At 46.5% G+C, this 26782-nt stretch overlaps 1 protein-coding gene across 14 annotated transcripts in view; it reads right to left on the reverse strand.

The window, feature by feature from the left end:
- The window catches only part of AGAP1 (ArfGAP with GTPase domain, ankyrin repeat and PH domain 1), a 551343-nt gene that overhangs the window by 280488 nt on the left and 244073 nt on the right, over nucleotides 1–26782 (reverse strand). For all 14 annotated transcript variants that reach the window (XM_082395530.1, XM_082395527.1, XM_082395538.1 and 11 more), the window contains exons 7-8: nucleotides 2899–3026; nucleotides 1045–1200 (exon numbers count right to left, since the gene is read on the reverse strand). In XM_082395530.1, coding sequence (XP_082251656.1) covers nucleotides 1045–1200; nucleotides 2899–3026 — 284 coding nt within the window. The remainder of the gene's footprint in view (nucleotides 1–1044; nucleotides 1201–2898; nucleotides 3027–26782) is intronic.

Here is a 26782-nt window from a genome sequence, read left to right on the forward strand (position 1 = left end):
GCTGGAGACCTCTCTGTTGTGGGGCTGGCCTGTGCATCACAGGATGTTTAGCAGCTCCATGGTTGCTACGCAGACTAGATGTCTGCATCTAGTGGTCCACACCCACTCCCACCCCCGAGCGGAGACAATTCAAACTTTCTCCAGAAATGGCCAAAATTCTGGGAGTGCAAGACCGCCTGGTTGAGAACCCCTGCTTTGAAAGCATACACTTGTAATGCACAGACCTAGTTCCAGGAGGGAAAGTGTTCTTCTCAAATCAAATGACTCCAGTCACATGGCAGTAGCAGCTCTGCCTGGAGCTCTGTGCCCAGAGTTCTGGGCTCCACTGCAAAGCCTTCCATGATTGACTGGTAATGTCTGCTGTGTGTAAGGGAAGGGACAGGGCAGCAGCACTTTTGTGTCCTCTGTAGTTCAGGGGTTCTCTGCATCCCAACTGCCCAGGGAACTTTTAAAAACTACACACGCCTGGGCCCCACGCACAGATTCTGAGTTCGTAAACCTGAGCCCTGAGAGCTGATGTAGAGTTTTAAAATGCTCCGCAGATGGCTCTGAAGAAAAGTCCAAGTGGACTGGCTTCTGTCCATGAGCCGCTAAAGACCCTGAGCTAAGTCCTCAGTGCTCCAGCCTGAGGAGAAGGGGGTCTGTGCATTGATACGGCTTTATACATCTCACCTGAAAGGCTTGAGGCACACGTTTGGGGAATTCTGGCAGAGTCTGTCACCTCCATGTATCTAATGTGACAAGTCTTTAAGCTAGAGACCAAGAAAGGCACAGGATAACAGAGACCTTTATACAAACCCCTTGCTCTTCATTTCTGACACATGTCAGGACTCCCTGCAACTGAGGAAGTCCCACTTTGCTCAACATCTGCGTCTTGGCATCCTGTAATTTTCTGAGACTTCCACAGAACTCAGCGCTCTTCTCGTTAATTTGGTTTGGATGCTACACCTGTCGTTGAGCCACCTGGCGGCCAGGGGACCGCTAGGTGAGCAGGAACCACGCTCCGATCTCCCCCTGCCCCCGGCCCCCCGGCGGGACACTCACGGTGAAGAGGTTGGACCGGCGCTTGGACTGCTTGCGGACGGGCGTGGGCGTGTTGGCCGCGGGCGGTACGTCGATGCGCAGCTCCTTCTGGCTGGTGCTCGGCGTGGACGGGACAGAGGAGGAATAGTCGCTCAGACTCCCGCCTCCGTTACTTGTCTGTAATGATTGAAAGCCAAGGTTTTGTTAGTGACACGCTGCAGAAGCCTACCCCGCCACCTGCGTGGGGTCATAACCCACAAGCCAGCAAGCTGCATGGAGGCGCGGCCCGGCCGGCGGGACCAGCATCTCCCGCTTGCTGGTGGCAGCAGCAGCAAGCAGGCACGGTTTCATCCTAGAACAGACCGATCAGCTTGGCACCGTTCTGTCTAAGAAAAGTGACCGAAGACAGAGAAGTCTCTATCGTTTGACCTTATACACTACCAAGTGTAAAACAGAGAGCTAGTGGGAAGCAGCCGCATTGCACAGGGAGATCAGCTCGGTGCTTTGTGACCACCTAGAGGGGTGGGATAGGGAGGGTGGGAGGGAGACGGAAGAGGGAGGAGATATGGGGATATACGTATATGTATAGCTGATTCACTTTGTTATACAGCAGAAACTAACACACCATTGTAAAGCAATTATACTCCAGTAAAGATGTTAAAAAATCTGAGAGTTAAAATGCCATTATTTTCTATTTCCTCTGAAAAGGGAAGGGGTTGGTTGAACTAAGTGGTTTCTACAGTCCCTTCACTGCTCCAGATTAGAAGGAGAAAGAGTGCGATTTTGCCCAGTAGAACCAAAACTCACATTTTGAAAATGACCTCTTGAAGGGATAAATTGGGAGATTGGGACTGACATATACACACTACTATATATAAAAATAGATAACTAATGCGAACCTACTGTACAGCACAGGGAACTCTTCTCAGTACTCTGTAATGACCTACATGGGAAAAGAATCTAAAAAAGAGTGGATATATGTATATGTGTAACAGATTCACTTTACTGTACACCTGAAACTAACACAACATTGTAAATCAACTAGACTCCAATAAAAATTCATTTAAAAAAAAAAAAAAGAAGCAAATGACCTCTTGGAAATGTGAATGCTTCTGGAAGATACTTCAAGATTCAGAGAGAATTACAGATGCCTGGAGTGGGATTTAACATCTTTGAGCGTGCCTTCACAGGACCCCACTGTAAACACACTTCCTGACTCTTCAAGCTACCAAAAGCACGATACCAAACCTTCTCGCTACATCTCTTTAAAGAGTGCCAATATGACACCCGCCTAAGAAATGTTAACCGAAGACACAGGGGCAGGCAAAAAAATAAGCCAACAGTTCCTTACTGGGTTTTTGGTTAGCTTCTTCAAAGTGACAGTTATATTGTTTGTCCCCAAGTAAATAGCAAAATGTTGCGATGGAAAGATACTAGTTTCCATAGGGCCTAAGGGAGACGGGAATTATAACTGAGGGCTGCTACCATATTGAAGCATATTGTGGGATTAGCTACTGAGATTCACCCACAACTGCTCAACCTACAAGCAGACAAGAATGAGGACCAGCGTGGGGTCACTTAAATCAACAGCAGAGACGACAGTGCATACCCCACACCTCCACTCCAGCCAGCAGGCCTCATAACACAGGCAGCGTGAAGACGGGCAATATTAAAGAATGATTCCCATAAAAACCGCTTGGCCACAGCAGTTTCTGAAGGAGATGTTAAGTCAATTACTGACATGCTGTTATTTATAAAATTGAAAAGAAAAAAAAAAAATTCCACCTTGGAGCTGGCTGAGAACACTATTTGGCAGGTGTGTCCTCCTGGGTTCTGACCTGCTTTTCAGTCCAACCTCTCACGGGACCAACATACCTGGCTGATGTGCACGGCAGACACCTGTGCGGAACAGACAGACGAGTGGCTCGGAGAGTTGGGTAGGGACTTGCAGGGCCCGATGGACAGCTGCTGCTTCTTCCTCGTGGCAACGATCTTCTGGGCAACTAGCGGACAGGAAGACAGAAGAAGTCTACGTGAGGCTGGTTTCCAAACAGAGGGAATGTGGCAGAGACCGAGGGCTGTCTCCGTTATCCACTATTCCCTTCATCCGCGTTAACAGAATTCCTGATTTTTAGTTGGGCACAGGACTACCAGAATAGATATGACATTTCCTGAAGCTTTCTCCGGTCCATCCCCCTGCACCCCAGCTAAACGTGGCCATGCAAGCAAGCTCTGGCCGATGGGATGGCAGCAGGAGAGTCACATGACGGCGTCCAGGAAACACCCTTGAGAGGGCTGCTCCTGGCTCATCTCTTCCTTATGTCTTTTTCCTTCTTGCTGTGTAAAAAGCACCTATGTTGGCTGTAGCTCTGGAAGCGATCTTGCAGAAGGAAGCCACACTTGGTGGGACACAAGCCCCTTCTAGGGGCTAGGCCTCTGGCTCAGCAGCCCTGTGGAAATCTCAGATGCTTTATATGTAAAGCACAAAAATACACACCTATCTTGTTTAAATTATTCTAGTAATAGGACTTTCCCCCCAGTTACTTGTAGCAAAAGTAATCCCAAATAAGACAGGGTAATTTAAACCAAACCCTTTGGAAAATCAAAAATCTATTTTTTTGCATAGCCTAAAGAATTACTCTTAACTCTATAGGCTACTGCATAGAATTATATTCAAGGACATGTAATTATGTCAAAGACTTTTTTTATTTAAATATATGGCTACACACATTGCGAGTTTATCTTAATCAATACAAATCTAAATTCAACCAGCCATAACTTCTCTTGGCAAATAGGCTGGCTGATAAAGCATATTGAATTTAACTGGAAAGGAAGTCAACGATTAGAAAACTCTTCCTACACCAATAGGTGTCACTACAGGAGAATAACTACAGCTTTTATTTGACTAGATGTGCGTCTTCGGGGAATAGCTGTAATTAAGTTCAATGATATTCAATCCTTATCTCTGCCCAGAGAGGTTGCTGATTTTAAAAATACCCACGCAAAGGAAACACACCACTGTCCCCAGCAATAGCTTATGTTGTAGAAGGAACACACACAGTGTCCGCAGATAATTTCTTTTCCAAATGAACATAATTTTAGTAAGGAACTGGTTTGTCCACAGCTTATGGCTTTCATGTAAATGAATGATAGTATAAATATGATTAAGTGAAAATGCAATATATAAAAAATGGCTCACAGAGATGAAGAAGCAGCTTCATTAGTTACATCCCACCTCGGATAGGCCTCTTACCATCCTGAAAGGATGATACCAATTAATTTATCTTCCCGTAGTGTATTGACCATAACCTTCAGCAGCTAATCACATTTAAATTACAGAGGAATATCGCAACACTCTGTCATTTCAAAACCATTGGTGTATCGATCTGGGGTCTTTGAAGATGCACATTAGAATATTTTAAAAATCATTATGTGAACTCAAAACTAAAACCTAAGATCAGATTCCAACAGCCGCAAAACGTGTGTCTTATAGGTGAACTGAAATCCCAAAACCAAAAGTAAATGAACTTAAAATCATGATTGTTTGGGTGCCTGCCAATTTACTTCTATTTCTTTCTTTTTTTGAAAAAGAGCAAAAGGTTTTTTTTGATGTTCAACTACTCCTGGCCTCAGAGTCACTACTCAGTTGGATGACCATACTGACTTTCACCTTAAATCTCATAGAAAAAAACACAAACGTCAGAATTAAACAGGGCGAAGCTGTTGGGAGAACTTCATAGACATTTTCTATAAGTGTTTTCTACTCTAAGGGGAGATTCGAGAAACTTTCTAAGACAAGTCAAATATGTTACTAAAATCCTCATTTTATGGAACTCCAAATGCAAATGAACGTTCCCTCCTTCCCACGTGGAGGCTAGAATGAGCAAGTTCACGGACAGAGAGAACCTTTTCCCATTAAACCCTCTCACAGAACAACAGACGGGGCTGTGCAAAGCGTGAACCACACGTTGAGTACTACGGTTCTTCTGTCCACTGAATTATGGTTTGGCCACATTTATTACAAAAAAAAAACCCGAAGTCACAACTGCTAATAACTGGTAGCATTCTTTTCAACTTAACTAGAACCTTCAACCCTAGTTGTTGTATTTCCCCATAATTTTTATGTCTACACACACATGGAAGAAAGGAAATGAGTTACAAATATTTTGTTCTAAAATACATAGACTGCTTTAGGAGTTACAGGATCACCCATAAAAGTGGGGGACACTTAATAAAGAACAACAGAAGTATCTGACTTAAGAAGGAAAAGGAGATAAAGGGACTGTTTTGCAAGGTTGGGCCACCTTCTCCTCCACAGTGAAAAGCCTCCGGCCCACTGCGGGCTACAAGGCTGGGCTGGGCTGTGTGAGTGGAAGGGCCCCCCGCCCCAATAACAACTCGAGGGACACGGGATGCCAGGGGCAGGGAGGCACTGTTCTCCTGTAACTATGATCATCAACTTTTCCTGATATTTGGAACACTTAAATGTCAGGAGACTTAGAACATGAATATTACTTACACTCCAGATTACACTGGCTGGGAAATTTTTATAATCACTGAGTTTTTGTCGGCATTGGATCATTCCACAAATGAATACGTCACGTAGTTTATATAAATACAGGCAATGCATGAATGAGAAAACAGAAACACAGTCACTTGAGATTACTTAAAAGAATCTGGGCTCTTTATCATTGAGGTGTGATGTTTTTCCTATTTTGGTGACTTGCTTTCCTATAAAGTTGCCCGAGGCGCTAAGCCTAAGCCTGAAATGCTGTCGTTGGCAGATACGGAAAATGTCTGCTCTTTTACCAGACACCCCACCAATTTCATTAACCTGATATGGCAATACTAGTACTTGGTATCATTTTAAAAGTCACTTCCTAGGGATGTAACATGCATGATAAACGCACAATAGTTAACACAGCTGTAGGTTATACATGGAAGTTGTTAGGGGCGTAAACCCTAGGAGTTCTCATCAAAGGTAAAAAACTTCTGTTTCTTTAATTTTGTATCTATTTTACATAGATATTTTATTATATCTCAATAAAACTGGAAGGCAAAAAATGTTCAAATACCTTCAAGTACAAATGAATGAATGAATGAATAATGTATCTCACTCCCTCCACAATTTTGAAATTTTATTTGGGTAATAGATAAAACATACCCTTTAACGAGCCCCTTTAACCATATCTATAATTACAATGTAGAAACTTCAAAACCAAGCAAGCAAATTGCTGGTGCCTGGGAGAGGCACGAGGGGCTCCTGGGGGCTGGCAGTGGCCCCTTCCTGACCTGGGTGATGACTCTGAGATCATTCTATTTTAGCCGTACCCTTAAGTATACTTTCATAAACGTACTTCCATTCTTCAACTAGAAAGAAGTTTATTTACGAACTTAAGCAACAAGAAAAGCGAGTTATACATTTACTTTCCCCACAAATTTTAAATTCTCTATTGGATAGATGATAAATGGCACCTTTTAATTAGTGTGTAAAAATAAGACTCTCAGATAGCTCGCAAATAAGACCTCATTAAATCCTGGCCTAATGCCCGATTTCGGCTTCTGCTTTGTTTCTCAAATCATTTGCACTAGAGGAGGAGCAGAAAGAACGAATCTGGTCACACCAAGGGAATCAGGCCCACCTCTCACCAGGTAACTAGGGGGCACCCTCCTCCCTCCCCTCCCTCTCCCCCCTCTTCTTTGTCTCTTACATCTGAACGATGGGCCAGCGGTCTGCACTTCCCGTCTACTGAGTCATTTAATCCTCGCAGTTGAGGAAAACAAGGCAGAGGGGGGACCGGCAGGAGAACAGGGGTTCAGACACTCCGTCGGCCCCCACGACGGCTCCAAACACTGCCGCCTGGCAAGGAAGCACCCCCCCCCCCCCCCAGACTCTACGGCTCCCAGGACAGGCACTGTGTCCCTTTGGCCCTGTCCCCTCACAGACTCTCCCTTGCTCTGCGGACCACTGCAACCCACTTCCGCCTCCAACCCCTTGGCTGGACCTGCCATTGCCAAGGTCGCTGGTGACCAACTGGAGGCCAGGCCGCATCCTTCTTGGCCTCTGGGCAGCCCTAGGCACCGCTGATGGTTCCTCCTCCCATGACGCTGATTTTCCTGGGTTTCCTCCTCTGGCTGGAACCTCTTTCTCAGCCTCCTTCACCAGTTCTTTGAATGTGGGAGCTTCTAGGCTTCCTTCTTTGGCCCTTTCCTCTCCATGCCTATGGCTCCCAAATCTATACGTAGCCTTGCTTCGTGCCCTTCCTGCTTCTAGAACCGTGTATCCAATAACCAACGCCACAGCTGCCCCTGGATGCACCTCAGTGTCCACGTGGCCCAACCTGGGCCTCGCCTCTAACTCTGTTACCACCCGAGCACCCCCAGGGCAGGGACAGAGGAGCCAGAATAGATCGATTCTGCCACCAGAATTTCTCTTCAGTTCACGCTCACTGCCACTGCCTTGCCGCAAACCTCATCGGCCCGTGGCTGGTTTCTGAAGCAGCTTCCAAAGCTGTCCTCTCCTCACTGCCACCCAAGGAACACACTGCAGGGCGACCTCCGTAAAGGTGACTCGCACAGGCCTTGTCCCGCTCTCAGTTCTGCAAACGCTCCCGTCACCAGACAGACGTCAGAACCGAAATTTCTCAGCAAATGGGGCTCTTTCACGCTTGGGAGGGGTGGATTCTCCCCTCCTGTTATTACTTCCCATGGATCCCGGCTCCCATGACCCGGACACTCCTGGCCTCTTCCCAAGCCCTCCAGTGAAGGTCCGACCCACTGACAAGTGACTTAGGTGATGGCCGGCTTGGGACAGGCTGTTCCTTCTCCATCCCTTCGGTCTGGGGCTCCCTCGCTGCCTGGAACCATACGGGCAAGTCTGTCTCATTCTGGTTCCCACAGAAGGAAGCCCAGATAAGCTTCATTTCCCAGGACAGCTCTACCAGTAAAAAGTAGTCATCCGATCTTCCAGGGTCTTATTCCTTAACTGGTTCCGAACCCCAGGGAGGACAAGGATCCCTGCCCAATCGGACACGGACCCCTCCAGCCTCGCTGCTGGCCCCCGGGCTCACTGCCCACTTCCCAGCCGGACAGAACCCACTGCAGATGCCACAACGTGTGCTCTCTGAATCCTGTTACACAAGTTGCCACCACGGCCCAGACATGCTTCCCCTTCTCTTCATGGCCAATTCCTTCTCAGAATCCGCATCTCGAGCATCACTTCTCCTAGGCAAGCCTTCCTCTCTAACCATCAGGTTCCTCTGTGGAGACCCTGCACCCCAAATACCAAAGGTGCTAACACAACCAGCTCCGTGTTTCACCCAGGCCTTGACTGAGAACCACTGCACATTTACACACACACATACGCACACACGCACACACACATGCAGTCAGGGCCGCGCTGAAGAGCTGCAATTCTACTTTTCAGCCCTGAATCCCTAGTGCCTGGTGCATAGGCATTGTGCAATAAGCGATTATGTAATAATCCCAAACCAGACACGTCATCATTCACATCAGGTCCTGGCCTCCTGATCTCTACTTACAGGGCGAGGCCCCAGGATGGGGGTGTCTTTGACACTCCTCTTGCGTGGTACCACCTGGCATCGGTAACGTCCACAATTAAGCACTTAAATTAAGCTTTTAAAAATTTCATTAACGATTATGACATTCTTGGTAAAGTCCAATGAGTGTCAGTAATTTAATCAGCAAGATATCTTCTCTAGTTTAAATGATTTACTTGAATTAAGTCAATTAACAGAAATGTCTGAAGAGCCATCTATGGGCCCAGAGAAGGAAGGGGAGGCAGGGGAAGAGGCATGTGACCTGGTCTCTAGCCTCATGCAGCTCCCAAGCCAGGAGCAAGGTCCTCTGCATCCCACATCAATAGCTCCAAGGTTTCACCAGAGACAGGACCGCTGAGAACTGCTCAAGGGTTCCGCTGGGTGGTCCCTGCTGCCCCATCCTTTCTTCACTCCTTATTTACTCGGTTCCTACGACCCAACCTTCTCCCTGTGCAGGTCCTGAAGGAGCAGAGGCTTCTCCATCAGGCAACAAACTGGCGGCCCTTTCACGTCCCTTTTGCCCCAGTTCACTGAGGCAGAGGAGACTTAACTCATCAACCAGCTTTGTAATGATCTGCTTTTGAACATTCCCCATCATGACGCCCCATACAACATCAGCTTCCGCTATGTGAGCCCTCCCATATGAGCAGCACGGCCCCTTCTGGAATGAGCAGAGCTGAGCCCCACGTCCTCGGGCTGCGCTGGGGAGCGGGTGACTCTGGGGCCTGGGGAGAAGTGGGGTCCGCAGCTCAGGACGGCACTGTGGAAGCATGTACAACTTGACTGATGACGTAGGGTCCCAGCTAGATGCCAAATAGAAACTTGGTGTGAATCAAGCCAAATCTGAGGAAGAGGATGATCCTTCAGCTACTAGGAAAAGCTGTATGAAGCCCATTGGGGCCAATATGGGGTGGCAGTTCTGCGTAAACAATGTCAGATAGGAATTTAAGTATGAATGATAAATCTATTACAGTAATATTTTAAATGTTTATAATAGACACACTGAATGAAAATCAACTAGCATGAGACTCTAATTTTGCTCCACAAAAATATTTTAAAAGCACAATTTGAGTTGAGGGTTCATGCCATTGTTTTATTTCTATTTTTGGTGCTACCACCCAAATGTAACATTAACTGTCTTTGCATTGAAGGGCTCTTCCATTAGAACCTTGGAGGGCTTACCAGGCAAATCCCCATAAAAAATGAAAACCACCAGGGACTGTAAATTTTCCAGTAACAAATAAAAGGTCCCCTAATGTCTCAACTCAGTTTTAAATTACAGTTGAGTGATCATTAAACTATCTTGTTAATTAAGTAGAAATTAATTACCAAATTATCTATGTAGTTCTGAATTTGTGACTTAGGAAAGAAAAAAGTTTGACGTGGAATTTTTCTCAAAGTTAATGAACGTTAAAGGGGGTGTAGTCTGTGTTGTTGGTAATCCTATACCCATCTCCTAGATTCATTTTCATATGACGTTTTGGGAATAGAGGAAGCTATGCCAGAAAAACCATTAAAACGAAAAAGAGAGAGGGAGGCGGGGAGTGGGGTCTTCTTGAAGGCCTCTTGGGTTGTGTGATGCTTAGTGACAATTAGTGAACCACAGGGACCCACAGCCCTTCCTGGCCCACACATCTGTGGAGATCCTGCCAAACTGAGCCGCCAATTGGAAAATACAGTCAGCTCACGTTCCAAGACAGTGGGCCAATTCCACAGACCTCCACGTGACTCTGGAAATGCTAGACAGGATGCTTCATTTACCTTCCTAGGGTCAACATGTACTTGACATTCAACCAGCACTCACCAACTGGGTCAATGAATGAACAGATGGATCAACAATGGGGACAGGGTGAGGACATGAGGAGAAGTAGGGGTGGAGAAGCAGCTGGAAACACATGTTTAAGGATCCCATATGCAAAGTGTGGATCGTATGCTTAAGGCAACAGGGAGCCGTCAAAGCTATTCACGGGCCAGTGACAAGATCCAGGCGTTGGAAGGACACCTGGTCTGTGTGGTTTGCAAGATGCAGGTGATCTCTACCTGGACAGTGGAGAAAGAAAGCATGGGGGGCGGGGGGTGGGCGGGATTTGGGGGACTGTGACGGAGTGGCCGTGGTCTATACGCAGGACCCCGGCTCTCTGATATTCTGTTTTGAGACTCTCATGTCTCAGACTGCCCTTACACACGATTAACATTTCCAAGGGGTGTAGAATTCTAGGCTGATTACATGTCATTTGACGATTCAAAGCTACCAAAAGGAGTTATTCTAAGGGTATATGAGCTCACTGATGTAGTGTTAGCTAAACCCCCATAGTTTAAAAACTTTCAAAGCAGATTTGGACATTTAACCTATTCTAAGTTTCAGTTCCTAAATCTGAGTATACCGATCTACCTTAGAAAGACAGGCTCTCCTGTTCTTTAACGTGTGTTAGATCTTCCTGTCGGCACGGCGACCCGCGAGGAGAAACTCATTATCTTTGTTCTAGCAAAGCTTTCATCCTTTTTGCCACTACCTTTAAAATCACCCAACTGCCCTCTCCAAAACCGACTTGGCCCCTTCCAAACCATCCTTCGTATGGACACGTTTATCATTCTAAAAACAGGCCTGGCTTGACCACTTCCACGTTTCATCAAGACAAACTATAAACCATCAGAATAGTTTCCTAATTATAACAAATATTATTAAGGAAGGAAACATACCCTGTAACTGAACAGGTCATAAAATGAATTTAGGGGTGCGTGAAAAGGAAACACTCTCCCATGCATTTGTTTTTTGATTCCTTGTCAGTGAAAACCTAATGAGAAGCTCTGCCAGAACCCCTGTGCCCTTACCTTGTGTACTTGAGCACAAAATATGACATTTCTATTATATTTTTTAAAAAACCCTCTAGGCCAAGACAGGCCATGGTTAAAAAAGCCAAATTCTCTTTAATTTCTTCTAGTGAAGCTTTCAAGTTTTCAGTGAAGTAATGAAATCCGAATTCTTAATCTGAGATTCCGTTCTTGTCTGTATTCTTTTTATCTCGTTGTATTAAAACAAATTTATCTTCATTTATGTCGCAATTACTTATTAGGGTTGTTAATTTGCTGGAAATGAAGCTATTGTTTAATTGCTCCTATTAATCGGGGGATTTAAATGCCGACTGTAATAAACAGTTACCTTCAGGATGGAGCAAAGTCACGGCTGCTGACATTAATTTCACAATTTCAGAATGAGGGGAAATTTCTCCCATGTGTCAGGCAGCTGGATTTCCCTTTTCCTCCCAGAGAAAGTGCAAGAGTTTTTAAACATAAAATGTTTAAAAACTCATGCTGAAATAAACACGGTCTATTCAACGTGTTTTATACGTGTACCTAGTTCTGATGTAAAGTTATTCTTTGTGTCAGGGGAACATCAAATCATCCTGCCAGAAACCCACATCCCTTTTTCATGCGTTTCTTCACAGCACAATTTTCGCTTAAAACCAAGTCCCAAAGTGGAGCTGCCCACGGGAAGCTCTGGGTCCCAGCGGCCCCAGATGTTGGGCTGGCGGGCAGCAGGCACCAGGACACCAGCCACCTGCTGGGCTTCTAGGCCTCCGAAGGACACAGGGCTCCTGCGTCCACACGCAGAGGACTTTGAACATTCACTGCTCTCAAAAAAAATAAGTTTCAGCATATCCCAACGCCATATTGTCAAATGTCCTTCAGCTGGTTTTGCCTGCGGCCGGGCCGGACGCGGCGCTTCTAGGGCTGGACGCGGACTTCTAGGGCTTCAGTCAGCATTTCTCCGCTAGCAGGAAGGAGGGCGTTCCAATCAGCTCTGCCTGGCGTCCCCTCAGAGAGGGCATCGCAGGCTCCAGCGGCCCTGTGCACCATCAGGACGCCCAGCAGACCGTCAGTTCCAGACCTTCTGAGGTTACCTGCAGACACTGAGGGATCCTCCAGTACCTCTGCCCTCCCTCCCTCGTGCTGCCTGGTCCTCCCTCAGCACCGCCCACATTGCTGTGCCTTCTCCAGCCTGCTGACCCCACCAGCACCCTCATCTAAGACCTTCACCACATCATCTCTCCATCACTGTGCAGGCTCCAGGTTTTCCTCTCCGAGTGTAGAGGAAAGAACATGATCCCACCCAGCATGTGGCACAAATCCGATGCCTGGTGGACGCCTGGAGAATCAGGGCCCCCCTCAGGGATGGGTTCACGCTCCGGACAAGTCCGAGGCGCCCAGCGCACACTTGCGTCAGTGCTGCTTGGATCCAGGGGGCCTCCAGGGTCTCCAAACGGAAATGAGCACCACCGACCTGAGCGGTGACTCTCAGGAGGGCCAGTGGGGGGGAAGAGACATGTGGGCTCCGCCCCTCCTTCCCCTGCCTCCCCTTGGGCACAGGTGAGGCCAGGATGACACCTGCCAGGCGTGCATGAGCCAGAGGGTGCAGCATCGATGCCCGTGACCCAGGCTGGTCCCAGGACACTCTCGGTCCTGCCACGAGTCTTAAGTTTAATACGTGGAGTCGGCTTTTCCCTTCCATGGGTCAGGGGCGGCGTCTTCCCTCTGCTCTCTGGCGTCCCTCACTCACGATCTATTCCTTCATCACATCTTGGAGCAGCTAGTATGTGCCAGGCAACCTGTCAGATGCGGGAGACAGTGGGGTCCACACCGGCCTGCCGGCCACACCACTGAGGAAAACAGGGACCAGGAGGCCTTACACGCTCGCGGTGAGAGCGCCCTTCAGAAGAGATGGTCACACAGCCTCCAGGACTTCTTTTACTAAGGTCTCAAGAAGCAGCACTCGGCAATCTTAGCGGAGAACCCGCAAACCTCTCACTCCGCACCAGTGTTTCAGGTTCAGCACCTGCCTCCTTCCTCAACAAGTGTGTCGGGTACAGGACCAGCTGTGGGGCTTTAACAGTGCCCTGAAGAGCGGCGGGTATTTGTGACATCAAAGTGGGGATAATTTTAAAGAGGGAAATATTGATGAATTGTGAATATACTACATAGACACTGAGGAATCATTAAAAGGAAGAAAAATTTGGGGAAAGGGGGATTGGGGAGGGATAAATTAGGAGTTTAGGACTAACAGATACACACTCCTATATAATAGATAACCAACAAGGACCTACTATATATATAGCACAGTGAACTCTACTTGATATTTTGTAATAACGTATAAGGACAGAGAATCTGAAGAAGAATATATATGCGTAACTGAATTGCTGTGCTGTATTCCTGAAACTAACACAATATTGTAAATCAACTATATTTCAATTTTTTTTTTAATTTTAAAAAAGCAGGAAAACTTTGGAAGCATGACCAGGAGCACAAAGCACATCCAAGTGTCCTGCCCGAGGAGCCGGCAATGATCGGCACTGGATGAGGGCAGGCCCTGATGAAACAGAAAACCAAGGTGTGTACGCGGCCGCAGAAGCAGCAGCAAAGGGTGCGTGTGTGCCCGTTGGCTCAATCCTGAGCCAGGAGAAGACGAGGAGTCAGAACGTACAAGCCAGGAGCAGTGAGGGGGCTGCTGCTGGCCGTGGGCTCGGAGCATCAGCAAAGGGAGATTCCAGGAGGCGGGAGCCGGTACCTCTGACAGGTGCAGAGACCTGGACAGGGGCTGGAACGCCACTGGTCACCCTGACCCTAGAGCTTTACTCTGATGTGCTGCATAAGGTTACAAGACTGAGTACCAGCTACTCAATGCTCACTGAGCATTCATTACTATGACTCCGCTTAATGAATAGATAATCAATTAATACAAGCCAGCAGGGTTTAAAAGCAGGGGACGTAGCTTAGGTTAATCTCAAATGTAGAAAGATGTGCCAAAAGCATAAATTAAAGATCTTTCAAAGAGCGAAGCTTTCCGGACTGGGGCACTGTGATATTCTCACCAAGACCCAGGTGAACACGGAGCTGCACCTAGACTCGGGCTAGAAAACGTTCCAAATGCTACAATTAAATCCAGTGCAAATCTGTTCGAGAGGCCAAGAGATGATTAACTTTCTCTCTCCCTTATTCTCAAGTTGGATGCAAATCAGTGTCTTTCAAGACAAGGCAAGTGAAGATCCCAATAAATTGGCAATACAATTTAGATGGCAGACAAGGATCTAAAAGATAAATGGCTTAAACAAAGAGGGGGAAAAATGAACCTGTCACTTCTTCTCAACTCATCAAGCTGTCTCGTGGAGAAAATGATTCCGGAGCAGAGATGTTTCTGACACCCACTGGAGGCGACGGCGCACCCTGGATGCTTTCATCTGAAGCTCCTCACCATTTTTTCTGCACCAGGAAGGCCACAGGACTCACCTTTTAGATCCCCTATTTTTTTAAAAAGGCCAAATTACTGGTCACAAAATAGACTAACACAGTTATGAGGCAAGTGAAAGAAACACCCAGGATAAATGCAAATAAATGTAGTGATACCGGAAGAACACAATCCATGACAAAGACAGAAGTGACACAGGAAAAAGGTGACTGCGAGAAGGATTGTAAAACACGATAAAAGAGAAGATACCAAAAGAAATGATCAAATCACAAAAATGATTATTCAAGCTGAAGAAACTGCGTGAAAATTTAAGATGAGGAGATGAAGATAAATGAGGAACAGGAGACAAAAAGCATCCAAAATAAGAAAATATATGAGACAGAAAGGCCATAAGTAGATTTTTAAAATCGGGAACCTTGAGACAAATACAGTTAAGTACAATCATTGGTTTTCTCTTTATTAAATTAGTATAGTTTGGTTAATATTGCCTTAACCAAATTTGGAAGGTCTACTTTGCTTCCTATGTTAAGAGACACACGCTCACAGAAAAAAAAGGGAGTTTTAGAAACTTCTTTAATCTCCCCATTTGTCACAAACACATTCTCCTACAGGTATCTTTTAACTTTCAAGAAAAATGGACTTATCTATCACAACTGAAGCTGTTTTCCTATTTCTGGGAATAATTATCCTTACAACAATCTCCATTAAAAAAGACATTTTCTTCTTAAAGTGGGGGAGAAGATGTCTTGGTTGGAACCTGAGAAAATTATTCCTCTCTCCCCGGCTCTGTTAATAACAAGCCAGCCGCCGTGCTCCTTGCATGAAATGCCTTGGAAGAAGTGACAGTGACACACAGGTTGAATTATACAATGTATTGTGATGCAATTAGGAAGAAGGATGAGACGACAAAACAGATTTCCACTTGGTCTTCAACAGGGCTGTGTGCACTGAGTCACTGTGAGGCTCCGCCCACCAACCATCAATTATTATCATTTAACCAGCACCACCACCCAGAACCCTACCCTCTCCAATACACACAATTCCTGTGGGTAAGTCTGGCCTTTTGCGATACTTCAGCGATATTAGGCATTTAAGTTATATGAATTCGAGGGCCCAGGTAAAGAAATGATATATGATTCCACAGAATTAATATAGCATCCTAAATAGATAACTAATAAGGCCCTACTGTACAGCACAGTGAACTCTACTCAATACTCTGTAACGGCCTTTATGGGGAAAGCATCTAAAAAAGAGTGGAGATATGTGTATGTATAGCTGATTCACTCTGCTGTACACCTGAAACTAACACAGCATTGTAAATCAACTAGACTCCAATAAAAATTTTTTTAAAATTTAAGAAATTTAAAAAACAGCATCCTAGATTATTCTTTTCCATAGATCATGTTTACTGAAGAGTTAAGTACAGTGTAGAGAAACTTTTTGCAAGTTTTTTTTCTTCAACAAAAAATTAAGTGTATCAATTGCCACTGTAATTACTCACAGCACCACAGGTAATTAAAAGGGCTCTAAATCTAATTTTATTTACATTTAAAAGACCTGAGGTCATTGCCATCAAGATTTCACTTTTGTGACTAATCATGTTTCAGTATTAATTAGAGTTCGGCAGAGGATACTGATTGATTTCTGAATTTGTAATCTGCTGTGATTCAGAAACTGTGAGGAAGTCAAACTATCCCTACCTGTTACTGCCAGTTTCTACGAATTACTGAAATTCTTGCAAGACTCATGCATGCATTTTAATTCTGGAAAGCCTCATTTCAAAAAAAACAAAAGAGCTCACAGTAACACTGCACACTCTCCCTGTGAGAAAGTACTTCACGTTAAATTCAGTGCATCTGGACCCATCTTACCGCAAAATACTGACAACAGTATTTTAAATGGAATAACAATTGTTTTTCTTTCCCCCTAAATTTTATAATGCAAATTTATAACCGTGGACAAAAAATGGAAAGAAATGTAGCATGTACACCCATGTCCATACCACCTAGATTTTATAATTGTAGATGTTGCTCTACTTGGCTTATTACATACCCACCATCCATCCATCTTATTTTTTGATGCATTTCAAATATGGGGCAGACATCAGTGCTCTTCACCGCTACACTCTTCAGCATGTGCATAATTAACTGTCATGTATTAACCGTTTAAGGTTCCTTTTCTTGAGATTGAAGGTACATACTGTGAAATGCAAACATCTTAGTTGTACCATTCCATGAACCGACAAATGTCACGTAACTCAAATCACTATGAAGCTTCAGAAGGTTTGTGCCCCTTCCCCAAACCCACTCCCACCAGCCCCTCTCACTCTCAAAACCACTCTTCTGATTTTTTTTAACCGCAGATTAGTTTTGCCTGTTGTAGACCTTCATATAAATGAAATCATTCATTTACTACGAATGCCTCTGTTCACTCGACATCATGTTTTGTGGATACATCCATAATAACAAGTTTTCAAACTAACTTCATCACTGCCACACTGAATACCAGAATCCTCATTACAAAGTTTTCATCTCTTCCCAGTGAAACACAACAGGTCCCTACGAGAAGATGGTGATCTCCTACTATAAAGAAAGTAACACCTAATTACCATGAACTTCTCTGGTCCTGCCAAGAATGAAAAAGGAACAAACTGTCCATATTTTTTGAACCTATTTCTAAATTTATCTGATCTGGGGTATATGTGTCAGTTGTAGATAAGAGGTCATAATGACTCTTTAGACCATAAGTTCAAAACCCTTTCTACACATGGGAGTCTTCCTTTAATCCACCCTAAGAAAGTATCCCTCATTAACAAAAACTGAGGAATGTTATCCTTGGTGACATCACGGTTCAAACTCACTGAGAAAAATGGCATTAAAAAAAAAAAAATCCACAGTGGACACTCTGAAAACAAGTCACAGAATCTCAGACTAGATTCTCACACCTCCACCTACACACAGCAGCAGGTCACAAAAAGTTATCATCTGTATTCCAAATTCCATTAAAAGGTTACAAACTCAACAACGACATAAAAACGTCAATTCACAGCACTTACAGCTGAAGACAGTGGCCTCCTACCCGATGCCTTTTCCATTGCTGCAGGATGCCCAGCGACTCTTGAGAACATGGGCAAAAGTCACGGTGCAACTTCAACACGTTATCTTAACACGTTATCTTAATGTCGAAAACTGTAAACATTAAACACACAATCCCGCTACTTCAGCACCCTTCCAGGGTGATACTTACAAAGAAAGAAGGAACTGATTGTGAGTTTTATGAAGTTATTCAAAGAAGGAAGATTATTCTAACACTGATACTGCTACTTGTGACATTTTATCTACTAACGATATGTATGTTTACATATCAATATAAGCTTTTCTAATAAAGCTTTTGGGAATTCATTTTGAGAAAAAAAACCCCAACATGAATAGATGAAAAGGACTCAAATGTGTGCTAGTTAATAACCCAAATCATTATCTATCACAAGAATTAGAGAAACTAATTTGAAAGGAACGCTCTCTCTTCACTGCTGACACCCCAAATCCATCTGTGGCTGAGACACAGGAGTAAAAGGCAAATGACAGCCCAGGAAATTTAATACACTAACTAAGGACATTGTCAAAGAAAGTTTAGAAAACACAGGGGGGCTTCCCCGGTGGCGCAGTGGTTAAGAATCTGCCTGCCAATGCAAGGGACACGGATTCGAGCCCTGGCCCAGGAAGATCCCACATGCCGCGGAGGAACTAAGCCCGTGCACCACACTACTGAGCCTGAGCTCTAGAGCCCGCAAGCCACAACTACTGAGCCCGTGTGCCACAACTACTGAAGCCTGCGCGCCTAGAGCCCATGCTCCGCAACAAGAGAAGCCACGACAATGAGAAGCCCACGCACTGCAACGAAGAGTAGCTCCCGCTCGCTGCAACTAGAGAAAGCCCGTGCACAGCAACGAAGACCCAACACAGCCAAAAATAAAAAAATAAAAAAATAAATTTATTTAAAAAAAAAAAAAGAAAATCCAGGGATTTATTTCCTTCCTCCAAACAAAAATTATATAAATAATAAAAGATGATAAAGATATTTGTCTTTAAAACAGATTTCTCTTTTGATGGGCAATTATACAAACATGAGGGAGATAAAATGTACAGGAGCTAAAGCTATCCTTCAAATGTATTACCAATCCACCCAACAATGGCTGGGACTTCAGGCCCATGAAGGAGAAGACGATGCCTTCCATGCTCTACACCTTGAACTGCAGCCTCTGCCCCGGGTGGGGTGGGGCACCCTGCCCATCTCCATCCTTGCTTCTCCCTGGCTGAGGCTGGCCCCTCAGTGAAGAGCTAGTCCTGCTGTCCGGTCAGAGGCCTTAAACCGAATCCACAAACACCAGCAGCCAAACAGTGGACAGTCAGAGGAATCCCATTGTGTCACTGGGTCTACAGGATAAGAAGAGTGTCACAGCTGCCAGGAGTCATGGCTTTAAGCCTCTGGATCCCACAAAAGGAATTCAGGAACTCCTTACAAATTAGAGGCATTCCACCAGAGAAAAAGACATCTGATGAGAAGACTCATTTTACATCCCCCAAAGCAAACTGGTAATGGGAAGACTACCGTGTGTATTTTCCCAAACAGCTTCAGCTGGCTGTGCAGTGGCTCAAAGGCGCACTGGGTCCTACCTGGCTATGGCAGCTTCCAGGCACCTGAAGACTGTTAACAAGACAGGAATTTACAAGTGTCCCCTGAAAAGATGTCTGCACTCGGAAAGCCTGATTTAGTCTCCAATAAAGACTCGACTCTTCTTCATTTGTGACTTTCTGGCCTTTATAAGCATTTAACTGTCATAACGTCTATAGTTCAGCATTGAAAAGGCATCATAGGGCGTTTATTATAAATCTTGCAAAACGTATAAGGCCCCTTTGCACTTTAATCATTTGCTAACAGTTACAATAAGATTGTATTAAAAATTTAAACTGCCCTACTTAAGCCATTTACCTTCAAACGTCCATTTCCAGGGAATGAATCCAAGGGATATGAATGTCGAACCCTAGCCCAGATTTATTGCACCAAAGAATATTTCTACTGATACAGCTCTGATGAGTGAAGTCTAATGATTGTAGTTTTATTACTTTTTAAGCACTTAATGGGAAAATTTAGACATTTTCACAAGACCGAGCTTCAACAAGAATGGTACATTTAAAAAGTGTCAGGCTGGGGAAGGTCTATGAGATTACTTTAGACATACCCAGATGAAACACAATCGGTGGGAATTTTAAGGCAACATCTAATGTCACAGGCTTGCCTCTGACATTATTGGTTTGGTTCCCCCCATCAACATCTTAAAATAGTCCAGGGAATATTTAGCCAAGAGTAACCATAGAGAATTTTATTATTCTACACGTAAACTTTTAAAGCCATTTAAAAAACTCCACAGTATTTAATATTTTTCCCCACACTTACAACCACTTACCATAGGGAGGTTACAGAACAAATACCGTAATTATCTCCGTGTAATTACCCAAGCCCCGGCAAGGAGCAACTGTTTCTATCACCAACCAGACTGTCAGCGGGAAAATTATCTTTAAAATGTTCAGAAGCAAATCAGAAAGTTTCCCTTTACTTGAAGTAATTTCCCCCCCATTTAAACCCACAGCTGTGATCCCTCAGCTTTCAATTAATGCCAAGGCAGTAATCCTATCAATCACCGAGGACTATAAATTTCTTATCTTTCTCATTAGCTACACCATGGCACAGCTTAAATATAAACATACCTTGCCACCAGACTGTAAATCACTCGGCACCAGAGACTCTACCCACGGTCAGAAGGGGCAGGAATGATTTCAGCAAATCCGTCGTGCGCCCACTACACTGAAGCTGATTTACACTTCTCCAAAAAAACAGAAAACTACCGAGATTCACACTGACACCAGCTCTCTTTGAGTTTGCTTATTTGGCTTAAAACTGGTAATGACCTGTCCTTATTAGTATTACTAAGTTTTATGTGCAAAATCCAATTTTCTGTGCAAATATATTTTTTGCTGCATCTGCCAATAATATCTTGTGTGGTTACCTGTAGCTATTAATTTTTCCAGACCTAAATCCTTCAACTTATTTTTAAAGCTGTAACAACAAAAAATCAACCATCTTCTTGAAATAAAAGCGGGCACAACTATATCAAGAGGGATGGCAGGCCCGGGGTGGGACAGCCCCTCCAGAGGACTCGCCACCTTCTTTTTCAGGTAACTTTTGGGGTTGACATGTTGATACCAATATTCTGAGCCTCATGCGAATAGTTTTATCAGATGTTCTCTAGTGAAACTATGCGGTCCAGTCCCTTAACAAAAATTCAGGCTACCTAAGTATTTCTCCACCAGGTGCAAACTTTATAAACTGTGTCCACTCGGTGGAGCTGGTGGCGATTTCGCCCACTGGTGTCACAAAGCAGTGCAAGGACTCGGAGCCTTGGGCTGCGCTGTTTCGGGAGCTGACCGTGCTTCGGCCGTGAGCTTCCAGTTTCCCATCACATCCACTTTATGCCTAATTTAATTAATCGTATCTTTCAAATTAAAATGGATGGGGCACATTAACTCACCACCTTCGGTCTGCAAAGCGCAGAGGTTGATTATCTCCCCTGAAGGAAACCACGGACAGGCGGCTCAGGCCGTGGCAGTACCGCCATCTAGCGGCCCCCGCTGTCATTGACCCGACCTTCCAGGGCGGCTTGGGCTCTGGGGCTGAAAATATTTCTTGAGCATCTCAGGAACTGCTGGGTTCTGACATATTCTAGGGCACCCGAATACGCTATTTAAAGAGCTTCCGGAGAATAAACTGTGATGAGAAATACTTACTTCACAGGGTACGGGAAGTAGACACCATTAGTCACAAATTGCTTTCAGGTTACAAACATCTAAGACTTGAAGCAAAAAGCCCAAACCTCAAAATCAAAAATAAACAGGTAACTTTGACGGTTTTGAACTGTATCTCAGTAAGGCTGTTATTTAAAAGAAAAAGCAACTCATCAATGCCTCTATTAGGATTTCCTTTTTCAAGTCCTCTAATGAGGATTTCTCAAGTTCCTGAGGATTCTTTGCTGATGACTCCACTGAGATTTTTGGTAAATATTTATCGATCAAATTACAAAGGCAGTGAGTGCAACAGGGAGGAGCACGGGTGATGGAGCTAGACGGCCTGGGGTCCCATCTCAGCTCTGCAATTGATGACCCACATCACCGGCAGGTGACCTGGCCATTCTGTGCCTGCTTCCGTCTCTGTCTACGCCTCATGGGAGGGGGGGTCTGAGGAACAAGTCACATTTGATGAGCAGGAAGCAGAGGAAACGTGCCGGCCTCGTGCAGAGGGACCACGGGGTGTGGGTGATGTTGAAGAGATGAGGGGGAGGAGCTGGGACACCGACTGGTCTGGACGCTGCCTCTGCTCTCTTGGGAGTTTACAGGTCAGGTGAGGAGCACGGCCGTCAGGCAGACCATCACCACTAAGCCTGTGGAGCCCTTATTCTTTGTCAGGACCTGATCTGATCACTGTACCATGACTGACTCACAGCAGACTACCGTCACCTGTTAACTGAGAGACCTGTCGCCTTGTACGGGGGCAGCAGAGAGGCAGACGCCTGACTTCAGGGTTCCGATCTGAAGACTGAACTTGGGGGGAGAGAGGGGCTTCGAGGACAAAGAAGCAAGGACGGCATCTGGTGGAAGAGAGAGCAGCATGGGGCAGGTAGGAGGAGGGTGTGGATGCTAAGAGGTGCAGGGGGTGAGGGGGACACAGGCGTCAGGAGGGTCTCAGGACTCACAGACTGAGGGGGGGGAGTGTCCACCCCAAGCACAGCGGGGAGTCTCGGAAAGGCATTAGGAGGCGCTGTCTGATAAGACCTGAATTGAAAAAGCACTGCCAGAAGGACTGGAGGGGGAAAGGGGGGACGCCTACAAAGCAGAGAGTGCAGAGAGGAGCCCAGTGGGAAGGGCAGTGGCTGGGGCCAGGGCACTGCTGGTGGTGATCACATAAGGTAAGTGACCAGAGCACCAGCCAGTTAAACCAACAGAACTTGGTGAAGCGCACATGGAAAGGAAAGCAGAGAGGGGGATCAGAGTGGCCCCAGCTGTCCAGTCCCAGTAACAGGATAGATGTGCTGGGACTCCAGGATCAAAGGGGCAGGTGCGGAGCCTGCGTGCCCCTCGGTACCCAAGAGGAGCTGCCCCGTAGACAGCTGACGGGGGCAGCTCTCAGAGAAGGGCTCTCTACTAGCAGAGGGCTGAACTCCGCTCAAGCAAGCAGACATCGTAGGCCAGAGAGGACAGGGCGAGGAGGAAAAGCAAGGCCAGGACAGAGCCAGGAGGGTCACAGAATGAGCCCCCAACCCACAGCAAAAAAAAAAAAAAAAATCCATTTTATTAAGAATGTGTTCACGCGGAAGCATACTGAAAAGTATACTGAATAGTACAATAAACACCTTGTAAAGCCACTGCCTACATGCAACAAATGCAAACATTTTACTCTATTTGTCTTATTTCTGTTTATTAGCTGAACCAATTAAGTAGCAGATTATCATTTCCCTTCAGCCCTAAATACTCAGAACACGTTCCTTCTTGAAGCAAGGACATTTTCCCACACAGCCACTACGCCATCGGAGACCCACAGGAGGGTGTGAGTCTGTGCCCGTGTGCAGGGGGCTTGGGGACGCTCAGATGACTTGCTGGAGAACATCAGTCCCCAGGATCAGGGGGATGAGATGCGGCTGGAGGTGGTGCAGGTGCAGGGGCAGGGGCAGGGCAAAGAGCTCAACCAACCAGGGCACCGGGGAGGCTGCAGGTGGGCACAGAGGGAGCTCCTATTTGTCTCCAAGACAAACAGAAAAACAGACAACGGGACCGAGGGATAGAACTCTTCAGCACCGCAGTTTTCTCACGTTTGTCCCACTTCTGCTCATTTCATCCCTCCAGCTCGGAAGAGCCCAGTGAATCACTTCTGTCTTGACTTCCTCGTTTCTCTGCAGCATCCAGCCCGTCCTCTCCAGCGAGCAGACACCCACAGGATATGTGACACCCATAGGCTCACACAGGTGAGCCGAGAGCTCACCTGGTGCCGGGGCCCGGGCTTGGCAAATGGGCGCAGAGATGAGCAGAGCCGCATCTCCTCCTGCTCTGACACCGCTCCCCGCTCGGGGGAGAAGGCAGAGAGGGGGGCGAGGAGAGGGGCTGCGAGCTGGGTGCCCACGTCTGAGGGGCCAGAGGACTCTGCTCAGTGGAGGGCATTCCAGGCCAGGGCAAGGGCGTGGCAGCTCGGCGTACCTGGGCCACAGGTGTGCAAAGGGAGGGACGGGACAGGAGGCAGGTGTCTGTCAGCCCCGAGGGAGGGTCCTCTGCTTCTCACTCCTACCCAACTCCCACCTTGGGGGGCGGCTGGGGGGGCACACGGGGCGCCCTTCATAACCCACAAGGAGCTGCTGCCTGAGCGAATGCAGGTCAGCGACAGGAGGTGCTGGGCCAGCAGTCAGGGATCTGGGCCGCCCTCACTGCCATCCACCCTGCCTGCGGGTCTTCAAGTTGGGAAACGCCTCCCGAGAGGGGCTCACAGCCACAACCAAGTTTGGAAACCTCCATGGTGGTTGCCAGGGAGACATCAAAGGCTTCTGAGCAGAAAAGAATCATGTCTGAGCTCCATCCTAGGCGAGGGCATGGGAGACAGTGCAACACAGAGGCTGAGAGCAGCCTCACCGTCCGGATTCAGAAAGGAGGATGTTGACCAGCCGTGTGGGTGACGGCGGGACTTCCGAGAGGGCGGGGGGGGGCAGGGGGGGAGAGGCCGGAGGGCTGGACGCAAGGCCACGCCCGCCTGGCATTCACAACCAGCCCCCTTAGTCATTCAACCACAGTTACGGGAAGTTCCCGTCCGCTGGACCCTGTGACCACCGTGTTGACTCAGATCCACTTCCTGCCCTCGTAGAACTGAAGGTACAATCATTTCTAAAGAGGGTCTCACATCTAGTATGGATTCAGAACAAAACAAAACAAAACAAAGCACGGTCTCCTCAGCTGTACGATGCCCTGTTTCGCTTTCCTACAAAACAGAAAATACTGCAGGAGAGCCATTCACGGAGGATACAAGTCAGCAGAGGCACGGGGTGGTCCCAGGCGCGGGGAAACGTACAGCCTTAAAGGAGCCAGCGGGCTGCCTCCACGTTACGTGGTTCCTTGAAAAACTCGTCACAAATTCCTAAAACTCGTTTCCAACATTTTTCTGTCTTTGAAATACTTCCAGGAGACTAATTGCTTGATTAATTTCATGGACGTAGAACTTCAGACAAAGTAAAGGCTCTCCCCCCCGCCCCAAGACCCCAGAGGAAACTCAGAACAGCAAAGTCCAGGCAGCAAGTTAGAGCGCGAGCAGGTTCACGCCGGGTGAGCCCGTGTCTCGGGGGAAGGACTCTGACGCTTCTCAGCCTCACAGATCAGAAAGCGCTGACCTCCCGGCCGATGGAGAACCCGGGCTGCTGACGGAGGAAAACACAGGTCTATCAAGCTTCCATGGAGACTCGCCCTGAAGATGCTGTTCTTCCTGTTTCAATGGGAAGAATGCCATTACACCCGTGACTGTGGAGAACAGCTTTGATTTTTCTCCTGGTAAAAACCTTATCTCTGCTGGTTTAAAATGCTCTCAAGGCAGTTATTTCAGCCATCGGGGCTCAAATGAAGGCGACATCAATGCAAATCTTCTCCCACTGAGGGCAACCCTCCCCACTACTTGGTGCCCAACGGTGGCCGATTACAGTTTGGGAGCTGGTCCATCTCTGTCATCACCGGTCCATGCGCGGACACCGGGCACGGCCTGGGGCTCCCACACCGCCATCTGAACCTCTTCCTTTCCCCCACGAGGCTGCTGGCCGACTACACAGCCTCCAACGCCCTGCCCAGCACTGCATTCTACCCGCAGTCTTATTTTTATCACAACTACTTGAACTTCCCCTCGACTGTTCCCAGAATTGACAGGAAGGGAATCCTTTCCAGGAAAAATCAAATTCGAATCTCAGAAGGAAGTTCTAAATCTTCCCTACTGATGCGTACATTTGAACTGTACCCTTATCAAGGTGCAGGCGGCCTTGTTTTTGTGGCCTAGGGACAAGCCCAGGGGACCAGCCCAGGGACAAGCCCAGGGGACCAGCCCAGGGGACCTGAGCGAATGGAGGGATGAATGGACCAGCCCACGATTCAGAGCATCTCATTAGCGTTTCCCTCCCGCTGCCCACGCATCTCTCTCATCTTAATTCTCTTTCACAAGATGAAAAACGGTAATTACTTTAGAACCATCTGTTTTCTGAGACTTCACCGAAAATACCAAAATAAGTTCATTGGAAAGCTCTGATTGGAACCCAAGCACCGCCATAAAGATAAAGGCGGCTTGCTGGAGCAAAGGTAATTGGGAGCCACCTGACAACTATTTTAATTACTGCATTTACACCGGGCTCCACTTCCAGCCCTGGCGTTATTTCCATTTTAAATGCTACATTTCTCAATCGCTGCTCGCTTTACTATCAGCAATTTTTTAGGCTGTACACACAAAGGTTGTGATTTCTTATTCGCATTTTCCCATCGCCTACTTCTCGTGCCCAAATCCACGCTGATGTGGGAGAGTTTTGTGGCGATGTTTCGAGGGGAGCACGAGATCCTGCAGACACCGTCCTTTCTGAAAACGGGAGAGACGTGCGTCCACGTCTCAGCCGTACCATTTACACTTTAGTTACAGGCCTTCCGTCCGCAGACACCTGTCTCCTCATCCAAAAGAGGAGGTAACAGTACTAAGGATCCTTAAAAGCAGTTGTGGATGTGGTGTTGTTTTGTGGATTTTCCAGCCGTGGGTTCTTAATTAGACATATGCCACATTCAGGGGCGGGGGATGTCTGTAACATCCTGACAAAAGGTATCTATTATTTGAATTTTCTTTTCAAAACTTA

This window comes from Balaenoptera borealis (assembly GCF_965194805.1).
Source record: "Balaenoptera borealis genome assembly, chromosome: 6".
Classification (NCBI taxonomy): domain Eukaryota; kingdom Metazoa; phylum Chordata; class Mammalia; order Artiodactyla; family Balaenopteridae; genus Balaenoptera; species Balaenoptera borealis.